The following is a 20120-nucleotide window of genomic DNA, read 5'->3' as shown; positions in this document are numbered from 1 at the left end:
ACATCAGAGGATTTCTTATCTTTATCTTGATCTTTTTATGCTGAACCCAAGTTTTATTCTTCATATTTACACTTTGTAGCTATAGTAGTGTGACTAGCTAAGACGACTAAACTATACTCACCACAATAATTGCAATTACTGAATATGCCACCCAAATGCAACAAGTATTTTTTTTTTAGCATTTTGCCTATGACTGGCAGAAGAGACCAAAGTGAATGACATGCAGCAAAGATCCCCAGCCCCAATCAAATTGGGGATGTTGTGAGACCATGTCTACATGTTAGACCACCAGGGACCACAGGTACACCTGGAAATGCAACACTATGTATAGTTTTTGGACAACATGGGGCTTTTGTGGCATAAGAAATAAAGTATAGTAGGCTGAAAGTACATTGATACAAATGATTTTTAAATTAATTCATTGCTAGATATGTTTTTTTAGGGCAATTGAAATAAAATAAAATAATGCCAGCCTTGTTCTTTAAAGTTGCATTTATTTATCACTGGTTGCAAGGGGTCAGGAGAAGCACATAGATTTACAATCCTGATATATTATCACCTTTAGTAATTGTAAAAAACACTTACCTTCTTACAAATGCAGTAGGCGACAAATACAAGCCCCAGTATTCACTGTCCTTTTAGCTTTGGATTGGTTGTGGCTTTTTAGCTGCTTCCACTTTCTTCAACAGCTAGTTGCTAACTTTGTCTGCCATTTTGTGGTGACCAGGTAGCAGTACAGTGGGTTTATCAGAGCATGTTTGGTAAAAACAGCTACCTGCTAGAAATGGAAAGTCAATCTTAGTCTTAAATCTCAATTTTTCCTGCAATGGCACCTACTCTGAGAGCAAATTCTTCACTTTTCTCAACAGACATGACCTGAGGTGTTCCTCAGAGCTCCATTCTAGGCCCATTGTTTTTCTGTGTATATGCTTTCAATCTGCTTCACAGACCACAAAAACTAGTTTAAACTAAACTAGATCATGATTCTGACTGTTAGTGGTGTCCATGAAGCCATTTTGTTCATTTAGTGTTTTAAATCTTAAAGAAATAGTTAAAAACAAACATTCAGCTCAGTAGCCTGGCTTCCTTTTAAGATGCATAGTGTCTACATCTAGAGATCATGTTTTCACTATAAAACATCCAAACAAACTAACTTTAGTTTTACAACCTAGGCTTAATCAGGAGAACCAATCTAAATTTAACATCAAAACACCAAGGCTGAATTTTATACCACATTGGATCTGGCAGACAGGCAGGCAGCCAGCCTCACAGATCCACATTTTGTCATCAGCTGCCAAAGTTTAAAGTTTGTTGACTTAACTTGAGTCACTATACTACACAACGTGATGCATATTTAATATCTTCCTTATTTAACCAAATTAACCAGTTAAGTTTACATATTAAATCCAGTCTTGTTAACTTGACTCATCAGTTTTTGCTCACCTGACTGAGATGAGGAAAATAAGATTTTTCTCTTCTCAATCGGTAATATTTGATATTCATGTTTAAAAGGGACATACATTCCAAATAATTTTGAGCAAAACAGTTCGAAATGCAAAGAACAACAAGCCAAAATATTGCATTTTATGTTTTTCTCTTGAAAAATGTAAATTTCATTTAACTTTCACCAGAATCTTTCTATAAATTTAGCGTACAGTTTAAAAAGAAAAACAGCTTTACTTTACACTGTGCACGTCCCCTACATGAAAATGGTTGACAGCCAAACCAATTTAAAAATGTTAAACATTAAATGAAATGTTGCTCTTGTATATCATTCATTAGAAAACAGTTTGTGTCATTGAGTTTTATCAATTAAGCCTTTTTTAAACAGCAAAATGTTTGAATGCAGTTTCGTGCGAGGACCTGAAAGATGACAGATGGGATTTTTACTGTGGCTTTGATCCACATCAACCACTGCAACGGGTTTGTATTTCCTTCCTTATCATAAAAAATAAAAATATCCTCACCTTTTACAACTAGCATAGTTCACATTCTGAAACTAGACACTGACCCCACCACAAGCACGAGTGCTCTTCTCCTCTGAAAAATAAATAAATGAATCGTCAAAATAAATAATCACAGATGACATTTTTTATATTTCTGATTTAATACTCATTCTTATAGTTTCATCATACTTTGGTCATAAAGCTCACAATTATGATGTTTTCCTCAATATTCTCAGCTTCTGTTAGAGCTTATTTTAACAAATAATGTCATTTACTGTATATCCAGTGGTTTATAAGCATTATGCAAGTCGCTTTTATTTCCTCCTCATGAAATAGTGATGGCAGTTTCATCAGTCAAGGGTCATCATCTCTTTATAGCAGCAATTTATGAGCAACTATGGAAATCAGAGCTGATATTTCAGTGCAATGAAATCAGAAAATTCAGGAAGAAAACACACAAAAAGTCATTAAACATAATTCTTAAATCTTGGAGATCGGTGGTGGATCATCTAGTGTATGTACTGAATTAACTCGTATTAACAGGTTATGTCAGGTAATGAAACGTCTCTATTTTGTGTGAGGTTTTCCATTGTTACTGGACAGTTTATTAAAGTGATTCAAATTGTAATTCTTCTGTATGATCACTTGAGGGTGCTGCTATTAGACTGTTTTTCTCTACAAGATGTAGATACAGGTCATTTTTTCTTGAGAGAAAGAGAGAGAGGCTGACTGCTCCTGGTTAGCAATATTTCCATGCTTGTGATTCATTACAGACATGCAGTCAAAGTGAAGAGGAGAGGAGGTGACACATTTCATTTAGTGGAGAGCACACACACATGCACGCACACACACACATACACACACACACACACAGCACACACACGCAGCACTTTGTAATGAAGAGTATGCAGTCCAATGCCAGTTGTATTGACAGACAGATGTGAAAGCTCTCAGCTGTGATTGGAGTTCAGTCAATCAGACACAGACAGGTAGAAATACAGTATGGCATTAATATCTATTGGGTTGCGAGTCTGTCTGTCTGTCAAGCTGTCTGACTGAAAGACGAGACTGTCCTCACCTGAAAAGCAACAGCATTGTTTGCTTTCGTCAAACCTTTCGGACATTTTTTTTTTTTTAACCTACCAAAGATCTCCGCTGGAAACACAAATATTGAATGCAGAGTGTCAGACGCAAAGGTAGAAGTAGTTCAACTTTGTTAAAGGTGCAAATACGACATTCAGCCCCACTAGATGTCAACTATTTGCTATGTAAAGATATAGTGAAGTAATGGCGTCCTGAGCAGAGAATGAAGTCACACTCCCTCTGTGGTTGTTGTTATCTGAGCTTCTCTGTTCTTTGTTTTGATAGCTGGTCCAGCTGTTCGTGCATGTTAGTGAATGTGAACGTTCATGTTAGCGCATGTGAGTCCCTCCCTGTCGTCCTCGCGACAGTCATCTAAAAGGCAGCTGGGTCACAAAGTTTCTCATATTACAGCTAAACAGTACACTAAAATACGCTGAGGTGAGAAATAGGAAATGCAGTAACAGAATCTTGATCTATATTTGAGCAGCACTGCCTAATTTTCATGAGCTGCGTGTTCAGATACCCCATCCCCCCCCCCAACTTTATTGAGTAATCGATACTCACATTTGTTTTGTTCTGAGATGCTGTTGCTCTAGTGTGCCATCTAGTGGAGCTGAATGTCATCTGTGGCACCTTTAAGGTGACAAATCTTGACCACAATCTTTCCTTAGGTTTAACCAACTAGTGTAAGTTGCCTAAACTTAACCAAACTTATGATTTTTTTTTTTTGTAACAGTCACTTGTAACAGATTAAGAGAGCACTTACAAATGATGTCACCCTACTCAAAGTGGTGTTAGATCAGAAAACACTTGTTGGACTGGCTGACAGGTGAACATAGTGTAAAGCATTATCTATTGAGTCATGTTCAGTTGTTCATCTGTTCATTTTCTTATTTCAAAGATGAAAAAGAATAATGTCATTGGTTGCAATCCAGACCAGTTTATGTAGAAGAAAAATTACTCCAAAATTAAAAGGACTATGTTATCTGGGTGATACTTGGAAACCAAGCAGAGATTTGTACAATTTCTGAATAAAGAAATGTCAACAAAAATATAATCTAGTCTATTCTCTCCATGAAGCCCAAAACTAGGTTGATGGCCCTATGCTGAACCAGTGGCCCTCCTGGGACCGTTCTCCTTCCCTTGGCCGACGGTGCAATTTTCAGAGATTTTGGATCTGGATCTTCGTCCTCCAAGAGATTCTTGGTCTATTCTATACACACAAAAGCTATTGCATGTCTTTCTATCCTGGAGGAGGGGTCCCTTCTCTGTTGCACTTCCTGTTTTTCCTTGTTAAAGTTTTTTTTTTTTTTGGAGGAGTTTTTCCTCATCTGAATCGAGGGTCTAAGGATAGAAGATGTTGTATTGCTGTACAGACCGTAAAGCCCCCTGAGGCAAATTTGTGATTTGTAATATTGAGCTATACAAATAAAATCCGACTTGACTTGACTTAAAGAAATATTTTTCCCGGTTCGGTGTTTGAGAACTTGAGTGACCTGCACAGAGCCCTGACCTCAACCCCATTCGACACCTTTAGGACGAACTGGAACCCAGACTGCGAGCCAGGCCTTATCACCCGACATCAGTGCTGGATGGGAGGTGTGCAGGTGTGTATTTTAACTTGTAGGCAGAACAGCTGCTAATATTTGATAGCTTATATCGATTAGTTACAAAGCTTAATCAATATACTGTACTGTCTGCTGTATTATACTTTGGGCCAATAAGGCTCATTGGGTTTAGAGAGACACTCACAGAGAGAGAGGGAGGTTCCTCATACTTTAATTGAGTTCAAAAGTTGACTGGGCCGACCAGCCTCTCTCGCTTTTATGTCCACTTGAATCATGGTGACCGTGTGTTTCTGTATGTATATGTATATGTGTGTGTGTTTGTGTGTGTGTGTGTGTGTGTGCTGCAGCAGACCATACTTCAGCAGCAGCAGAATTTGAGCCAGATCATCTCTCTCTCTCTTTCTCTTCCACTCTGTCTCTCTCTCTCTCCCTCACCATCAGCTGTGATTACTTTAGTAAAACAGCGCTGCAGCGTCGCAGAGAACCAATTTTCCTAATGCACAGCCTTCACACACACACACACACATACGCACACACAGCATGGTTATTGATGAGGTAAATGGGGAGGGGGGCAACAAGGGGGCACACACACTGCTGGGAAATGGAGAGAGAGAGAGAGAGAGAGAGAAGGAGTGAGGATAGTGGGAATGAGACAGAAGGACGAGCTAGACGGGGACAAAGCGAGGGACATCGGGAGGGACAGACTGAAAGGAAAAAGGGACGGAGCAAAGGAGGAGATTAAGAAGAGGGACAGGGATGATGATGAAGACATTCACATGTGTAGACTGTGTTCTGGGAATGGAGCGGGATGTCCAGTTAAAGAGCTAATAAAGCAAATGACATAGAGAGGGAGACAAAGAAGGAGGGACCGTCTGTTTCCTTATGGACGATGGAGTAGTTTGACTCGCCGGCCGGTGGAAGAGACAAGAAAAAGAGTGAAACAATCCTTCAGGATGGTTTAAGTTTTTGTCAGCTGCTGAGAGAAAAATATGACATAAGAAAGAGAAATAAAGAGACAGAGACAGGTGAAATAATGTTGATCCTGTGTCTCAGACAGTGATGTCTTCTGCCAAAGATAGGAAGCAAAGTCAGACATCTCACTCCTGGTGGTTTAGCAAGCTGGAGACATCTTTGAGTACAAGTACACTCGCCATGAAACTCAACAAATTACAAGGTACAAACTAAAACTGGGTGTACATGGAGTTCTGGAAATGGACAAATGCACTCCAAATTATCTTAAATTATTTGTGGTAGATGTTTAAAAGAAGAAGAAGAAGTTCTAATACAAAGAGGAACCAGCGCCTCCGATATGAAGAAGTTTCTACCACGAGCGACATGGAACATTTTGAAGCATACACTTGTTTTTTGCTTCCTCTAAGTTCCTACGAAACACCACCCATGTATGCTGCAATCATTTTCTCACAGGTTATAAAAACTTTTTGGACTTTCTGCCAGGAATAATTCAGAAACCAGTGGGACATTTATGTATTTTATGTGACTCTGGAGAGATGGCTCTTGTGAAGAGGAGGCTGGAAATATTTCATACTTTGAAATGTTGGCTTTGTTTAGTAAGTTGATCAAAGGAAACTGTCTGTGCATGCAAGGCCAGTGGAAATTCTGAAGTAGCGCAGGGAAAAAATGCTCTAAGAATAGTCTGAAGAATAATAGTTTGGTTGCACAGTTGCAACATCCTGGGACCTTTCTTTATCTGTGACTCAACCCTGAATCTCTCTTTATAGTGCATTTCCACAGGGGACCACTTTTGAGGGCTGTACATCACCCGGGAACATCTCATTAAAAATCTGTCCGCCAGGAACTGCTCCTGAATATGTTATCCTGTGTCCAAAGATCTTTCTCTAGGGCTCAGTACCCAGCAGATACACCTCCTCTTGAGGCTAAAATCTCTCTGGAAGGCCCCAGATCCACAAGAAATCTCTAAAAAAGTGGAACCTCTTTTTATGACAGGACACCAACAAGTTATTTTTACCATAATCTCTCTCAAGGCTCTACTGTATGTCCATGTAGGCCAACTTAGAGTTTGCATACCCACCAGGAACTTTTCTGCAAGGTTTAACATCAACAAGGAACCTCTATTTAAAGTTAAATATACTCCTGGTACTTCTCTTCCCCCCCCCCTTTTCCTCCTGGAACTCCTTAATATCCTTCAGATGCTTCTTGAAAGAGTAAAATACTTACCAAGAATCTCTCTTTCAGGCATTATATCCACCTGGACCCTCTCTGTAAGGTTTTACATGGAAGCCTCTTTTTAAGGCAGAACTGCCAACATGATGTTGTCTTTAAGGCACCTTAACATATTTTTTTTAATGTAACATCTTCAGTATCTAACAGGAGCTTGTCTTTAGATGTTTATAACCAGCTGGAACCTTTCTTTAAAGTTTAAATACTCACTAATGGTTCTTTTTGAGAATCCGCTCAATCGATGATTTTTCATCTACAATATCTTAAGTACTATATCCACCAGGAACTTCTATTTAAGAGTCTATATCTCTAATCTTTTTTTTTAAGCTATTCCCAACAACCAAGAACTGCAAGGAGAAAACTGGGACTCTTCTGACTGATGCATGACCAAAAAAAAAACATTTTAATCAGAAGTCATGCGTTTTTTTAATGCACCATAAATGTCTCACCTTCTAAACTTTCAGAAGTCTGCAGAAAATTTTTACATCGCTTTGTGTAATTTGCACTGAGCATCTACAACTAGTACCGTAGCGACCGGAGCTGGAGCGCTGCAGCATGGGACTCAGCTGCTTCAAGTCCTGGAAACATGACAGTACAGGCCACAAAGGTGAGACACACACACACACATGCACACGCACAAACCATCAACATATTACTTGTTAAGCCCTCCTAAACTCTAGCTGTATGTTTGTGTGTGTTACCCTTGAGTGACATCTGTTAAATGCTGACTCAGGGTCTTGACGTTACAGTGTGTGTGTGTGCGTGCGTGTGTGTGCACGCATGCTTCATACATGTGTCCATGTGTGTGTTTGATGTGACTTTGAAGATGAGAGACAGCGGAATATAATGGGACATTGAGGGAGAAGAGAGGAAAGTGTGTTAACGAGTCAAAGCACCATAAGACAAAGATAGAGAGATGAGATGGGGGACAGAGTGTGTGTGTGAGTGTGTGAGTGTGTGTGTGTGTGTATGTGTGTGTGTGTGTGTGTTTGTCTGTGTCTGTGTGTGTGTGTTGTTGGTAGCTGATAGTTGGGATTTATATACTATATCTGACATGCAGCTTGTTCATTTTTTGTTATTTGTTGAGTCACTTCAGTCGTGGTTTAAATTTCTTAAACTCCATTCAGACAGGATTAATATTCCAGGGGGGAGGTGGGAAATAACTATATATTTGTTTCCTTATTCTGGTTTTTGTTCCTTATTTACAGCAGCTCCTGAAAATAAGCAATAAAAACATCATTTTCTTGTTTGTTTTTAATTGTTATTATCTTCTTAGTCTGTAATTGTCTTCTTTCTTTTTGGAAAATGTCCTGAGACACTATGTTATATTACACTCAAATCTTACTCATTCACTATATACTAATAAAATATGACACTGTCCTCTGTAAAATGTTTGGAGTAGCGTTACATTGTTATAGCATCACAAAACCTCTTATGGAGGAGGTTGGGGTGGATGGATGGGTCAACAGAGTATGTGACTTGGACAGGGGAGACTGCTGTCGATAGTTAACGGTGTTTCCTTTAAACCTGAACATGATTTTTTTTCTCAAATAATTTTTTTGTGCCTAAACCAATTCCAAATCTTAACCATAGTGGTGGCAGATGAAAAATTAATATAAATTCAATGTGTCACAGTGTTGAAATAATGGTCTGTGTGCACTATTAAAGGCTGCCCAAGTTCTTTTTTCCTCTGCCATAGTAATCATTTTTGTAGTCATCAAATACATTAAAAAGACTTGATTCAGGTCTAGAGAAAAAAAACCCAATCTACTAAAACTACATTAGCCTTGTGTTACTGTAATGGTCAGCATGATGTACTTGCATCTTGGTTATAAAGACTTAAGACTTGACTTGGACCTGCTCCCAAAAAAAAAGACTTAAAAGCAGCCGTGTGCGTGTGTCTGCAGGGAACAGGGACGTGTTGGCCAGTCCGGGCTCGTATTTCTTCCTTTCTAACAGCGCCGGTCAGGGAGACGAGTGGCTGAAGAGCCTCAATAAGGGAGTCTGGATCCCTTTCACAGGTACACACACACACACACACACACGTTTTTGCTTTTGCAAAAAAGTGTGTTTCCCAGCAGTGTCTTTTCCCTGAATTTGCACAACTCACACAAGCATCCTAATGACTGTGAATGTTGCTCTGTGTCTGCTTGTATGTAGATAGGAAACTATTCACCAACAACTTAGTCATAACTATATTATATGGTGATAATATGTCAGGTTTGTGTGTCTGTCAGTTTATTCTGGAGTTCTTCTGCCCTCTAGTGGCAAAAACGTTAAATGAAAATTGTCCAACGCAATCTTAGATCATGACTCTGTTTTTTTATTTTACCAATGTCAAAGGTTTTTAAAAACCTTACCTGACCAGTCAGCTTGTTTCTGATGGATCGAGGTGGACCTTGGATCCAGGGAGGAATCTCATGAATATCTTCCTCCCTTGCAGGGGTTTTTGGTCAGCGTCTGGAGGAGACGGTGCTGTATGAGCGGCGTTACGGGGTGCGTTTGGTTCCTCTGGTGGTGGAGCAGTGTGTGACCTTCATCAGGGAGCGTGGTCTGCATGAGGTGGGCTTGTTTCGCCAGTCGGGACAGGCCAGTCAGGTCAAAGAGCTGCAAGAGGCTTTTGATGCTGGGGAGAGGCCCTCGTTTGACAGGTACAATGAGCCAAGGTGGTATTTGTTTGTCTGTGTGTGTGGCTGATAGAGAACTGTACTGTTTTTGATCACGTTCTTCAAAGGGTTTTGTGAATAAAGTTGTCTTGCTCTGTGTTTTGCCTGCAGTAGTACAGACGTCCACACGGTGGCGTCACTGCTGAAGCTCTACCTCCGACAGCTGCCGGAGCCTCTCGTTCCATACAAGCGCTACCAGGACTTCCTGATCTGCAGTCAGAAGCTGACCAGTGACCGATTGCTGGTAAATGCAGCTATACACCAAGCTGTTAAACTATTTTTTAAAACTACATCCAATTACATCGTCTCCCAGATAGCATACGGAAGTGGGCCACATCAGGCAATGATACGGCACTGCTGGCCTTCTTCTGGCCCGGACAAAATGGATGTGAGCCTGAAGTGGCCTACCTGTAAAATAACAAATATGGCCCAAATATCCCAAAACAAATGTGGGCCATTTTTGGCAAAGGTGCGGTGCATTTGGCGATGTGTAAACTGAATGTGATACATAGTGAATATGGCCCAAATATCACAAAACAAATGTGGGCCACCTTTGGCAAAGATCTGGCACAGTCGACAGTAGTTTATATGGGTGTAAACCAAAAGTGGCCCACATATGGTGCAGCAAATGTGGCCCAGTTATCTTAAACATATCTGGGCCCATTCTGGCAAATATACGATACAGTAAGCACTGGCTAATCTGGAAGTGGCCCGCATATGATATGGCGCATATGTCCCAAATATTTTACAACAATCTGGCCAGTTTTGGCAAATATATGGCACAGCCAGCACTGGCTAATCAGGGTGTGAGCCTAATATGGTCCATATTTGAAATGGTGAATATGGTTGAACAGTATTGGGCCACTATAGGTAAAGATGCAGTGCAATTTGTACTGACTAATCTGGAAGTGAGCCTAAAATGGCCTGGATATGACATGGTACAGATGGCCCAAATATTTTACAACAATCTGGGCCAGTTTTGGCAAATATATGGCACAGCCAGCACTAGCTGTCATAGTGTGAGCCTAATGTGGCCCACATTTGAAATAGTAAATATGGCCCAAATATTGCTGAACATTATCGGGCCACTTTAGGTAAAGATGAGGCACAATTGGTATTGGCTTATCTGAATGTGAGCCTGAAATGGCCCACATATGAGCAAATATACGACACAGCCCAGATAGCAAAATTGCTATGGCCCATATCCAGCCCACACCCGACACTTTCATGTGGCCCACATACCGCATGGAATGATGGCACTCCTGTTTGCCAGATCCGGGCCACAAGCAAACCATAGCAATGCCACAAGTAAACCAAAAACTAAATAAATAAACCACATCTGGCCCACATCTGGACCACAGTTCATTTTTATTCTGACCCTGATCGGGCCCACGTTTCATATCCTCATCTGGCCCGCATTTGGTTTACATGTGGCATTGCTATGGTTTGCTTGTGGCCCAGATCTGGCAAACAGGGGCGGACAGCCCAAGTGCCATCATTCCACACGGTATGTGGCCTGGATGAGGATATGGAACGTGGGCCAGATCAGGGTCAGAATAAGAATGAAATGTGGTCCAGATATGGGCCAGATCTGGTTTGTTTGTTTAGTTTTTGGTTTACACGTGGCATTGCCATGGTTTGTTTGTGGCCTGGATCTGGCAAACAGGAGCGGACCACCAAAGTGCCATCATTTCACGCGGTATGTGGGCCACATGAAAGTGACGAGTGTGGGCCGGATATGGGCCACAGCAATTTTGCCATTCGGGCTGTGTTCATTGTCTTCTGGCTTATGACTACTGTTGGTGCATTACTACCAACAACCATCAATCAGTGGAACAGCATGAAGCTTTTTGCTTGTGCATGTTTATCCTTGTGTACGTGCACAAGACAAACTCTCATAAAACATTGCTCTATGACGCCACTAGCAGTCAAAAACCCAACAAGGTACCTTTAAATCATGACTAATTTTTCAAATTTCACATGAACAGCATACAGGGGCATGTACCATTTAGTGTGTCTTCACCAGTAAAGGAAGACATAATGTCCCTTTTTCCTTTTTACATTATATCTTTCCTCATTTCTTCCTTACTTTTCTTTCCCCTTCTGTCCTCTCATCCTCTTATTCTTCCTCTCTTCTTCTCTCAGGGTTTGGGGGAGTTGAGGAATCTTCTTCATGAGTTGCCGGTTGCAAATTTCAACCTGCTCAACTTCATCTGCCAGTAAGCCCATCGTTATTTAGACTGACTGTCAGTAATCATGTTTCCATCCAAGTAGTTATTTATTATTTATATTATGCAATATTGATTTTAAAAGGTTGGATGTAAAACACCAACCTAGCAGCTGCATCCTGCACCATGTATTTTATCCACTTAACGTAGGAATGGAAACGCACCACCAGTTTGACTTATAATAAATTCACTGCAGAATTTGTGTGTGTGTGTGTGTGTGTGTGTGTGTGTGTGTGTGTACGCGCAGGTTTCTAAATGAAGTCCAGAGTTACTCCAGCAGTAACAAGATGAGTGGGCAGAACCTGGCCACCGTGTTCGGGCCAAACATCCTCCGAGCCAAAGCTGAAGATCCACAAAGCATCATGGGAGGTAAACAGATGAAGTGAACACACCCGCGGCACCATATGAATGATTTATTTTCTTCCTCAAATTTATCTTGAAAAAATGGGTGTAGCATCTGTGATGTCACCTGTTGGTAAGGGGTCATTTAGGAATTGAATTCATGTTTCGACAAACAAAAACACAGTCACCTAAAACATTATACACAGTGGCATTAATTTATGTCTTTATTAAATTAAGTTAAATTTATTTATTTACTTAAATTAAATTTAAACTATTAAAACATTATTATTTAATATTATTTATTAAATTAGATTAATTTAATTAATTTAACGTCATTTAAATTCTCATTTAAACAATATTACGTGCAGGATGTTTTAACATGCTGAAAACAACATCGTTGCTTACTTATAAGCTCTCATAAGTGAGATTTGAGACAGAAATAGTGTACTTAGCCATATTATGGGAAAAACTTGAGTGTTTGGAAGATATTGACCATATGATGGGAAGTGTAAAAGTGGATTTTTTTTTTTGACCACTGTAAATCCAAGCTGACTACACTCTCCAGCCTGCATGACGACGAGCTGCAAACGTTTTAAAGCTCTCATTTCAAGACGCTTTCACAGGTGTTTGATACTCAAAAGAGATTACACTTTGCTGTGGTGTTTTCTGCTTGTGACATTATGTTAATGTTCTGTGTGAACCTGAAAGAACCAAAAGGGTTCTTTGACAAATATCTTAAAGGGGACATATCATACTACCATACTGGTGTGATGTTGGAGGGGGGCCTTAAAGAGACAGGAGCTAAAACAGCCTGTTTCAGACAGAGGCTGAACTGAGGGGCTGCATAATGGACCAGTACAAGATAAATGAGTAGTTTTTTCTAACTGTAAATCATGCAAAGATATTCCAGTTGAGCTGTGGAGTATAAATATAGACCTTGAAATGTGCACGATACGTCCCCTTTAATTTATCTGTGTCTGTATGTGTCCCAGGTGCAGCACTGGTCCAGGTGTTGATGTTGGAGCTGATCAGAGAGCACGAGTCTCTGTTCTCCAAGATCCCTCCATCCATCTCTGCCCATCCTCCTGGAGGTTCACATGCATCACCAAGTGCTCTGAGGCAGGCTCATCTCCACCCGTCTCCCTGCCTCCGCCAGCTGTCTCTGCCTCTCATCACAGAGCGCTCCCAAGAGCCAGGACAGCCCACTGTAGACGGACACAACCCTGGGTACAACAGACACGCTTCAACAAAACTTCACTGACAACGTCTCATACAAACATCTCACAGACTCACATATGGGTTCTCTGGGAGTCATGTCAGTTCTCACAAACAAAATTAGCGCTGATGAATGAAGGGATGATGTCATTTGCCAAAAGTAACAGTCTGGGGCCTTGAGTTTCTCACTTGTGTTAGTTGAATCATGTCATTTTTATTCCTATAGCCCAAAATCACTACTGCAGGTGCCAGGGTATACATGGAAAGACTGGGGATTTGATCAAATAAAACATATAGCTATAACATCTGAACACCGCAAGCATGAAAAATAATAGTAATGGATATGTTGAAATAGTTGGCTAAATTTCAATTTCATTTAATTCCAGTATCCATTACTTTGAAAAATTTAAAGTAATGAATGGTTGAAATGGTAAAAAGAAACAGATAAATGGTTAAAATAGTTAAAAGTATGTGGATAAACATTTGAAATAATTAACTTAAAGATCCCCTCCAGACATGTATTAAGACATATAAAAATATTCTATTTGGAACAATAATGTGTGTTTCCACAAAAAATGTATGATTACCACATTAAAATCCTTAAAATGGCATCTACTCCTTCTCCCTCATTAAATATTCCAGTATCTAGGAATATGAAAATGTTCATTTTTAAAGGTGTACCTGCTGGACACAGAATGTCTCCTACGTCACTGAAAAGTCCTGAAAACAGGCTTCCAGTGTCAAACTCTGCACATACATCGTTCTGCACAGTGAAGCTCAAACATCCAACTGAAGGAACAAGAAAAAAACATATTTTTGAGCGGAGGGAGACTTTAAAGTAATGATTAAATGGTTTAAACGTCCAGCTTCTGCCACTCCAAGTCGTAGGATAAAAACGCAAACCTAACCAAACCACGATCCATTTTTATATAATTAATAGTTAAATAATATTCTGTTTAAACTCAGTTCAAATGAATACATTTGGAACATGACAGGTGGTGTTGATGAAGGGGAACTTGAGTTGATGTGAGCAGGCTGTCGGGGAACATCAGACAGAAAAGGTTGGGAACCACCGGCACAGAACACCGTATATCGTTAGATCCTCAATTCGGTAAAGGAAAAACCTATTTTAAAAAGAGATAAAAGAGAGTAAACCGAAATACAAACAATATTAAATTACAGCATGTAAAATCAGAGGGACAATATTTGGTAGATCGAATGGAAACATATAAGAAATTTAACTGATAATACTTATCAGGACAAAATTAGAGACGAGACCACTTATACTGGAGGCATGAAATTATCACAACCAGCTGCTTCTTTGTTCACTAAGTAGATGTCAAAAAGATATATACGGACTCACCCTCACTCCTTTTCCTTTGTCCATTTATCTTCCCGCTTCATCCCTCCATCTTCCCCTCCTTCTTCACAACCATTAATCCTGTCATTCTTCCCCTCAATCTCTCTGTTGTTCTGCTTTCATTCAGTCCTGTTTATCCTGATTCATATATCCTCCATCTCTTCCTTCTGTTACTGTCTGAGGTTCAGGTCACGTGGCCTGAGATGCATCCTCAGTACTGAGTCTCCTCCTTCCCAACCTTCTATATACATTTGTCCATCCTCAACAACTCATTAAACCTTTTACTACATACTGTTGTAGTGGTCTAACCTCTAAGTAGTCTAACCTCCCTGTCCTTGTTTTCTGTAGCTTTATCTCCTCTGCTGCTGCCAAATCAGACTTGTCTTCAGGTCAGAAGAGACTTCTCGGACACCGCTACACCTCCTCTCACCCCGAGAACTGTTTCTACCCTCTACCCTCTACTAGTCAGCCCCTTCAGCACCACGCTGACAGACAAAACATAGATTACCACCAGCACCACGCTGGCCAAGGATCATCCCCTGCAAATGTTCAAACCTCTACAACCATTCTCCAGCCACAGGACCCACTGCCAGACAGCTCCAAGTCCAGATCGATGCTCACAGGTTGGACAGAGGCCTGGCCAGGCCTGGAAGAGGTAGGGGCTAGTTTCTGGAGCTCTGGTGCTGCAGAAGCTGCAGAGAGTGCAGTGCCAGAAGCAGCCAGTGGAGGCAGCAGTGAGGCTCAAGAGGATAGCACCCCGTCTGTCTACGACAACCTGGATAGAGTCTCTATATCTCTGTGTCAGAGGTTGGAGAAAGGCACTGGTGGAGATTTTGAAAACGTTGCAGTCAGCCATATTAGAACTTGTGAAGAGGAGGTGGAGCTAGAGGATGGCAGGCACACAGCAGACTCCTCCTCTTCATGGTCCTCCTGCGAGGTTTTCCCATTGGACGAGAGCAGTGATGCTGTGGGCGGGGTTAGTCCTGACGTGTCACCAAAGAGACCGACAAGGTTACCTTCAAGTCGGGTAGTAGAAGATGAAAACAGTGATAATGACGATCATGATGATGACGATAATGCCAATCATGACGATGACGATAATAATGATGATGATGATGATGATGATGTTGGTGGTGATGATGGTGATGACGCCCACCTCTATAACTCTCCAGCCTCCTGTTCTGTGCTCAGTAACAGCCCTCTCAGTACAGGTAGCTCGGAGGTGTTCCTCCCCTCTGGTCCTCCAGACCTCCAGGTCCCTGAACCTCAGTCACAGCCCGAGGACGCTCACTCACTCCTGGCTGAGCTGCGGCAGCAGATGGCCCAGCAGAAGGCTGAGTACCAGGCCAGGATACACAGGTGAGACAGAATCTGTCCTTTGACTTTGAACTTCTTGAACTTAACACTTAGGGTTATAAATGAAGGGATATGCCTTGTTTAGTCACTGGCGTTTGTTCTACCTGGTATCCAGCTGCTTCTTTAGTGTACTGTCTAAGAAGATCATAAACTACTAAAAGTGTGAAAGTCTGATGTTACACCCATATCTGCCTCTATAACAGCCTCCACTCCTCTGTGAAAGCTTTTAACAATATTTTGGAGCCTGACTGCAGGGATTTGCCCCCATTTAGCCACAAGATTATTAGTGAGGTCGGCTGCTGATGTTGGGCGATAAGACTCGGCCTGTGTCAGCAGGAATGGTCTTGTGCCAAATTGATGTCGCAAAATTGGAAGCACACTAATGTCTGAAATATTGTGCGTGTTAGTATAATTTCCCCTCATGAACTGAGCGGCGTTGGCCAAACCACAAACCCCCCCCAGACCAAAAGTAAACAAAAGTATGTGGGCACAGCTGTCCAGGCAAAAGAAAATACTGTAATATGGAGACAAACTATGATATGCTGTGGAAAACAGTTGGCAGTAATTAAGAATGATCTTACTTGTGAGGCAAATGGGCAAAAACATACAGAAAATACACTGAGACACTTAATTAAACAATTAATTTGCCTTGTGTTTGACCATAAATGTGTGCCTAAACTGGTTATACTGACAAAAGTTTACTAAAGGTACATCTTAACTTCTAGAGGTGAGAACTAACCAAAAATATAGTCACATACAGTAATTTGGTGTTGGTAGTGTCTGAAACCAGTTACATGCCAGTATCTATCAGAATCTATTCTCATGCCATTAATAATAGCCAAATACAAGCCAACAAAACAAGGATACACTTAAAACATCAATAAATATTCACGTTTCACAAGTGCAACATGTAGCTAGTGTTTGTTTAAAGCCTATTTATGTTCTATTTACATGCGCGTGTGTTGCAGGTTGGAGCGTTGTAACGACGTCCTCGAGCGGCAGGTTGCGGTACTGCGGGTCAGTCTGGAGCAACACAGGCGCAGCCAGAGTGTCGCCGAGATCAAGATCCGCAACATGGAGCGAGCCAAAGCTGACGCAGACCGCCGAAACACAACACTTCAGAGAGAGATGGAGATGTTCTTCCAGATGTATGGAGAGATCAAAAAAAGAGGAGGGGGGGACGAAGGAGAAGGAGGAGGAGGAGGGAGTAGGAGAGAGCGCGTCTTACAGAGCCTCTGAAGAGGAAAAAGAAATTTAAATTGCATGAATAGTGAAAGGTTTGTTGGTCAGAGCTTAATGAAAGAGATTGGTGGATAAACAGACAATAAAACTAAGAAATTTCACGTCAAGAAAATTTGGTGAGCAGCAGTTTGCGATGTTGGCTAGCTTCTTCACCCGTGAAATGAATGTCCCGGGGGCCTGTTGGATTGGTTGATTGGAGCAACTGCTGGACACTTTTTGTGTCCTCTGCTTTATCCAACCAGTCACCATACTATGTCTCTCAAGGAGGCCCAAGTGAGGTGTTACTCTACATGAGCCTTTAAAAAACCAACCTCCAATTTGGACGGTACTTGAACAGAAGATCTAGTGGAGTACTGGAAACTGAAAGCAAATGTAGACTACAAGACTTTCAATATATCAAATATTTTCAGTAAGATATTTCTGTCCCAGACATCTCTGTTCACAAACTACACAGCTGATCTCAGACAAGATGTACTGATAACAAGATTATTTCAGTACGACAGATCTACGGATGGAGCAAACACCAGATGCTAGAAGCTCACTGATCTCACGCCAAAGTTCACTAAGCTTCAGTTCCATCTCTTGTGTCCATACATGTGGAACACCTGTGCCTATCTCTGCCTTCTTCTAAGCCATTGTCTTCTTCCTCCTTCCTTTCCTGACCCACATTGGATATTGCTAATCTCCCATCTCAAACTCATCTCTGAGGAGCCCCAAGTACAAGTGCATCTTGTTTTTTGGCTACGATAAACTTAAAACTTGTTTGAAAACTGTCAAGACACATCCCAGAAACGCTAGAACTACACAAGTTACTATTACTGAGGGGATTGCAGATTAAAATTAGCTATAAGCTAACTCTGGTACAGTACATCAAATGGTAACATTTATGTTTAACACTATACATGGTCCCTTACAAATAAAATAAATGAATAAATAAAATACTATACTACAAGTGTGAATTCCTTGAAGACTCAAGCGTCAAAAACTTGTCTTGGTCGGGCAAATCGTATCAAAAGTCATGTAGTCAGCAGAAGGCTTTAGACGACTAAATAGTATCTTCCAGAGCTCCCAGAATTGAAGTTTCTACCATTTAAATGCAAAGAACAACTCTTCAAGTTGAATTTCCATGAAGGAAATTCATGTAAAATTTCTCTGCAGTGAGGTGTCTGATTCATTTTCCTGACATCTCATTAACACGGCAGCAAACACTGTAAACACTACAAGGCTTTTTACATGTTTTCTGCAGGAAGTGATGTAACATTTGCTACTGAAAAGAAGTAAATAATACAATAAGTGGACAGCTAACATAAGCTGCTGCACATGGACGGGTTTGGAAAATCTCAACATCCGTGTTTCTTTGTTTCAGAGCTCAATACTGAGCATAGTCACTAGGAATTACTGACTTTTAGCTGTGGCCTGAACGCAGCATCATGTCCTGTTGGAGAGACTTGTGGGAAACTTGTGGGAAATAAAAAATTATCAATAAAAATCAACTTGATGCACAGAATGTACACGAATCAGATGAGTTTCGGAGCAATCTGCGAAAGATTTGTCAATCAACCGGATGTTATCCGACGTGCTATCAGACGGGTTTTCTCTATAATAATAAGATATTGACTGGATGCTATACATGATGATTGCGTTTAAGGTACTAGACGGCCTTGCTGTGCAGGAATTCCAACAGACTGAAACTGCACTCTGACAGAAGCAAGGTAAGAATGTGCTTTTTTTTACAGTTTGAGTGCCAGTCGTCACAAAGACTAAACGTGCACAATGACTGTCTCAAGCATAAAGATACCAGAAGCCTTGTTCTGTTCACTTTGCATGAAGATGCCTTTCCAATAAAACTCTTACCTGAAAATAAACTCACACTTCTCTTTCTACAGATTATTTAATTAGTGCATCTTTTTGTAGTAGTAGTGGGGCAAGTTGACTATCAATCTTTAACAGCTTTTATTGGTAATTATTAAATGACAGATTGACGATATTTGAAGTCTGTCTTAAAATAGTCAGGTGCTGATATGAACGCTGAAACAGGTTCTTTGCTTGCTGCTTCTGTTCATACTGACCATTAGAAGATCCCCTTAAAATGTGCTCACAATGTAAGTGATGTGAGACAAAATCCAGTCCTTGTTTTTGGCAATAATGTATTTAAAAGTTTATGCAAAGTTAATATCAGTCGAATAAAGTTGATATCTTCCCTCTTTGATTAAGATTAAGATTTCCTTTAATGGTCTTTTTTATGCACTTTCATACATAAAAACCCAAACAATGTTTCCCTTAAAAACACCAGACAAAAATAAATACAAGGCAGTGCAAGAGTCAATAAATATAGCAGCTAAAAAAGTCAATGAAGAGGTTATACTGACCAGTGAAAATTGTCCATCTGATCCAGAATGATCATGTTAAGGTTTAGAAGTCTGATTGCCTCAGGAAAACTGTGTTTAGTACCCTTGTGGTCCTTGAGTGAATGCTTCTGCACCTTCTTCCTGACTGCATGAAGGAAAACGGGCTGTGGGAGAGGTGAAAGGGATCATTGATTATGCTGGATGCTCTGCGGACGCAGCGTTTGGTCGTATATGCCCAGCAAAGATGGCAGCAAGGCACCAATGATTTCTTCTGCAGTTCTCACTTTCCTGTTCAGTCTGGGTCCTTCTTCCACTACGGAGGAGGTGGAGGTTGGGCCTTCTTGATGACAGCTGTGGTGTTATGACTAGAGGTCATATCATCCGTCAGATGAAGCCCCCACTCTCTCCACCACAGAACCACTGATAGTCAATGGAGGATGGTGGTTGGGGTTTCCCTTCCTGAAGTCAATGATCATCTCTTTGGTTTTGTCAGTGTTGAGGGCAAGATTATGAGTTTTGCACCAAGCTGTCAGCTGCTCCACCTAACCTCCGTAAGCTGACTCATCT

General features: G+C 40.8%; 1 protein-coding gene across 1 annotated transcript; it reads left to right on the top strand.

Annotated features, from left to right (window-relative positions):
* Nucleotides 1–7351: 7351 nt before the first annotated feature.
* On the top strand, nt 7352–19032 carry LOC121910419 (rho GTPase-activating protein 22-like). The gene is made up of 9 exons (XM_042431643.1): nt 7352–7403; nt 8704–8817; nt 9240–9447; nt 9574–9706; nt 11608–11681; nt 11938–12059; nt 13025–13259; nt 14956–15966; nt 16932–19032. Exons 1-9 carry the CDS (start codon nt 7352–7354, stop codon nt 17200–17202), a joined length of 2220 nt encoding a protein of 739 aa, XP_042287577.1. The 3' UTR covers nt 17203–19032.
* Nucleotides 19033–20120: the final 1088 nt, after the last annotated feature.

Source organism: Thunnus maccoyii, chromosome 13, assembly GCF_910596095.1.
Source record: "Thunnus maccoyii chromosome 13, fThuMac1.1, whole genome shotgun sequence".
NCBI lineage: Eukaryota > Metazoa > Chordata > Actinopteri > Scombriformes > Scombridae > Thunnus > Thunnus maccoyii.
This window is presented reverse-complemented; position numbering and strand designations above follow the sequence as displayed.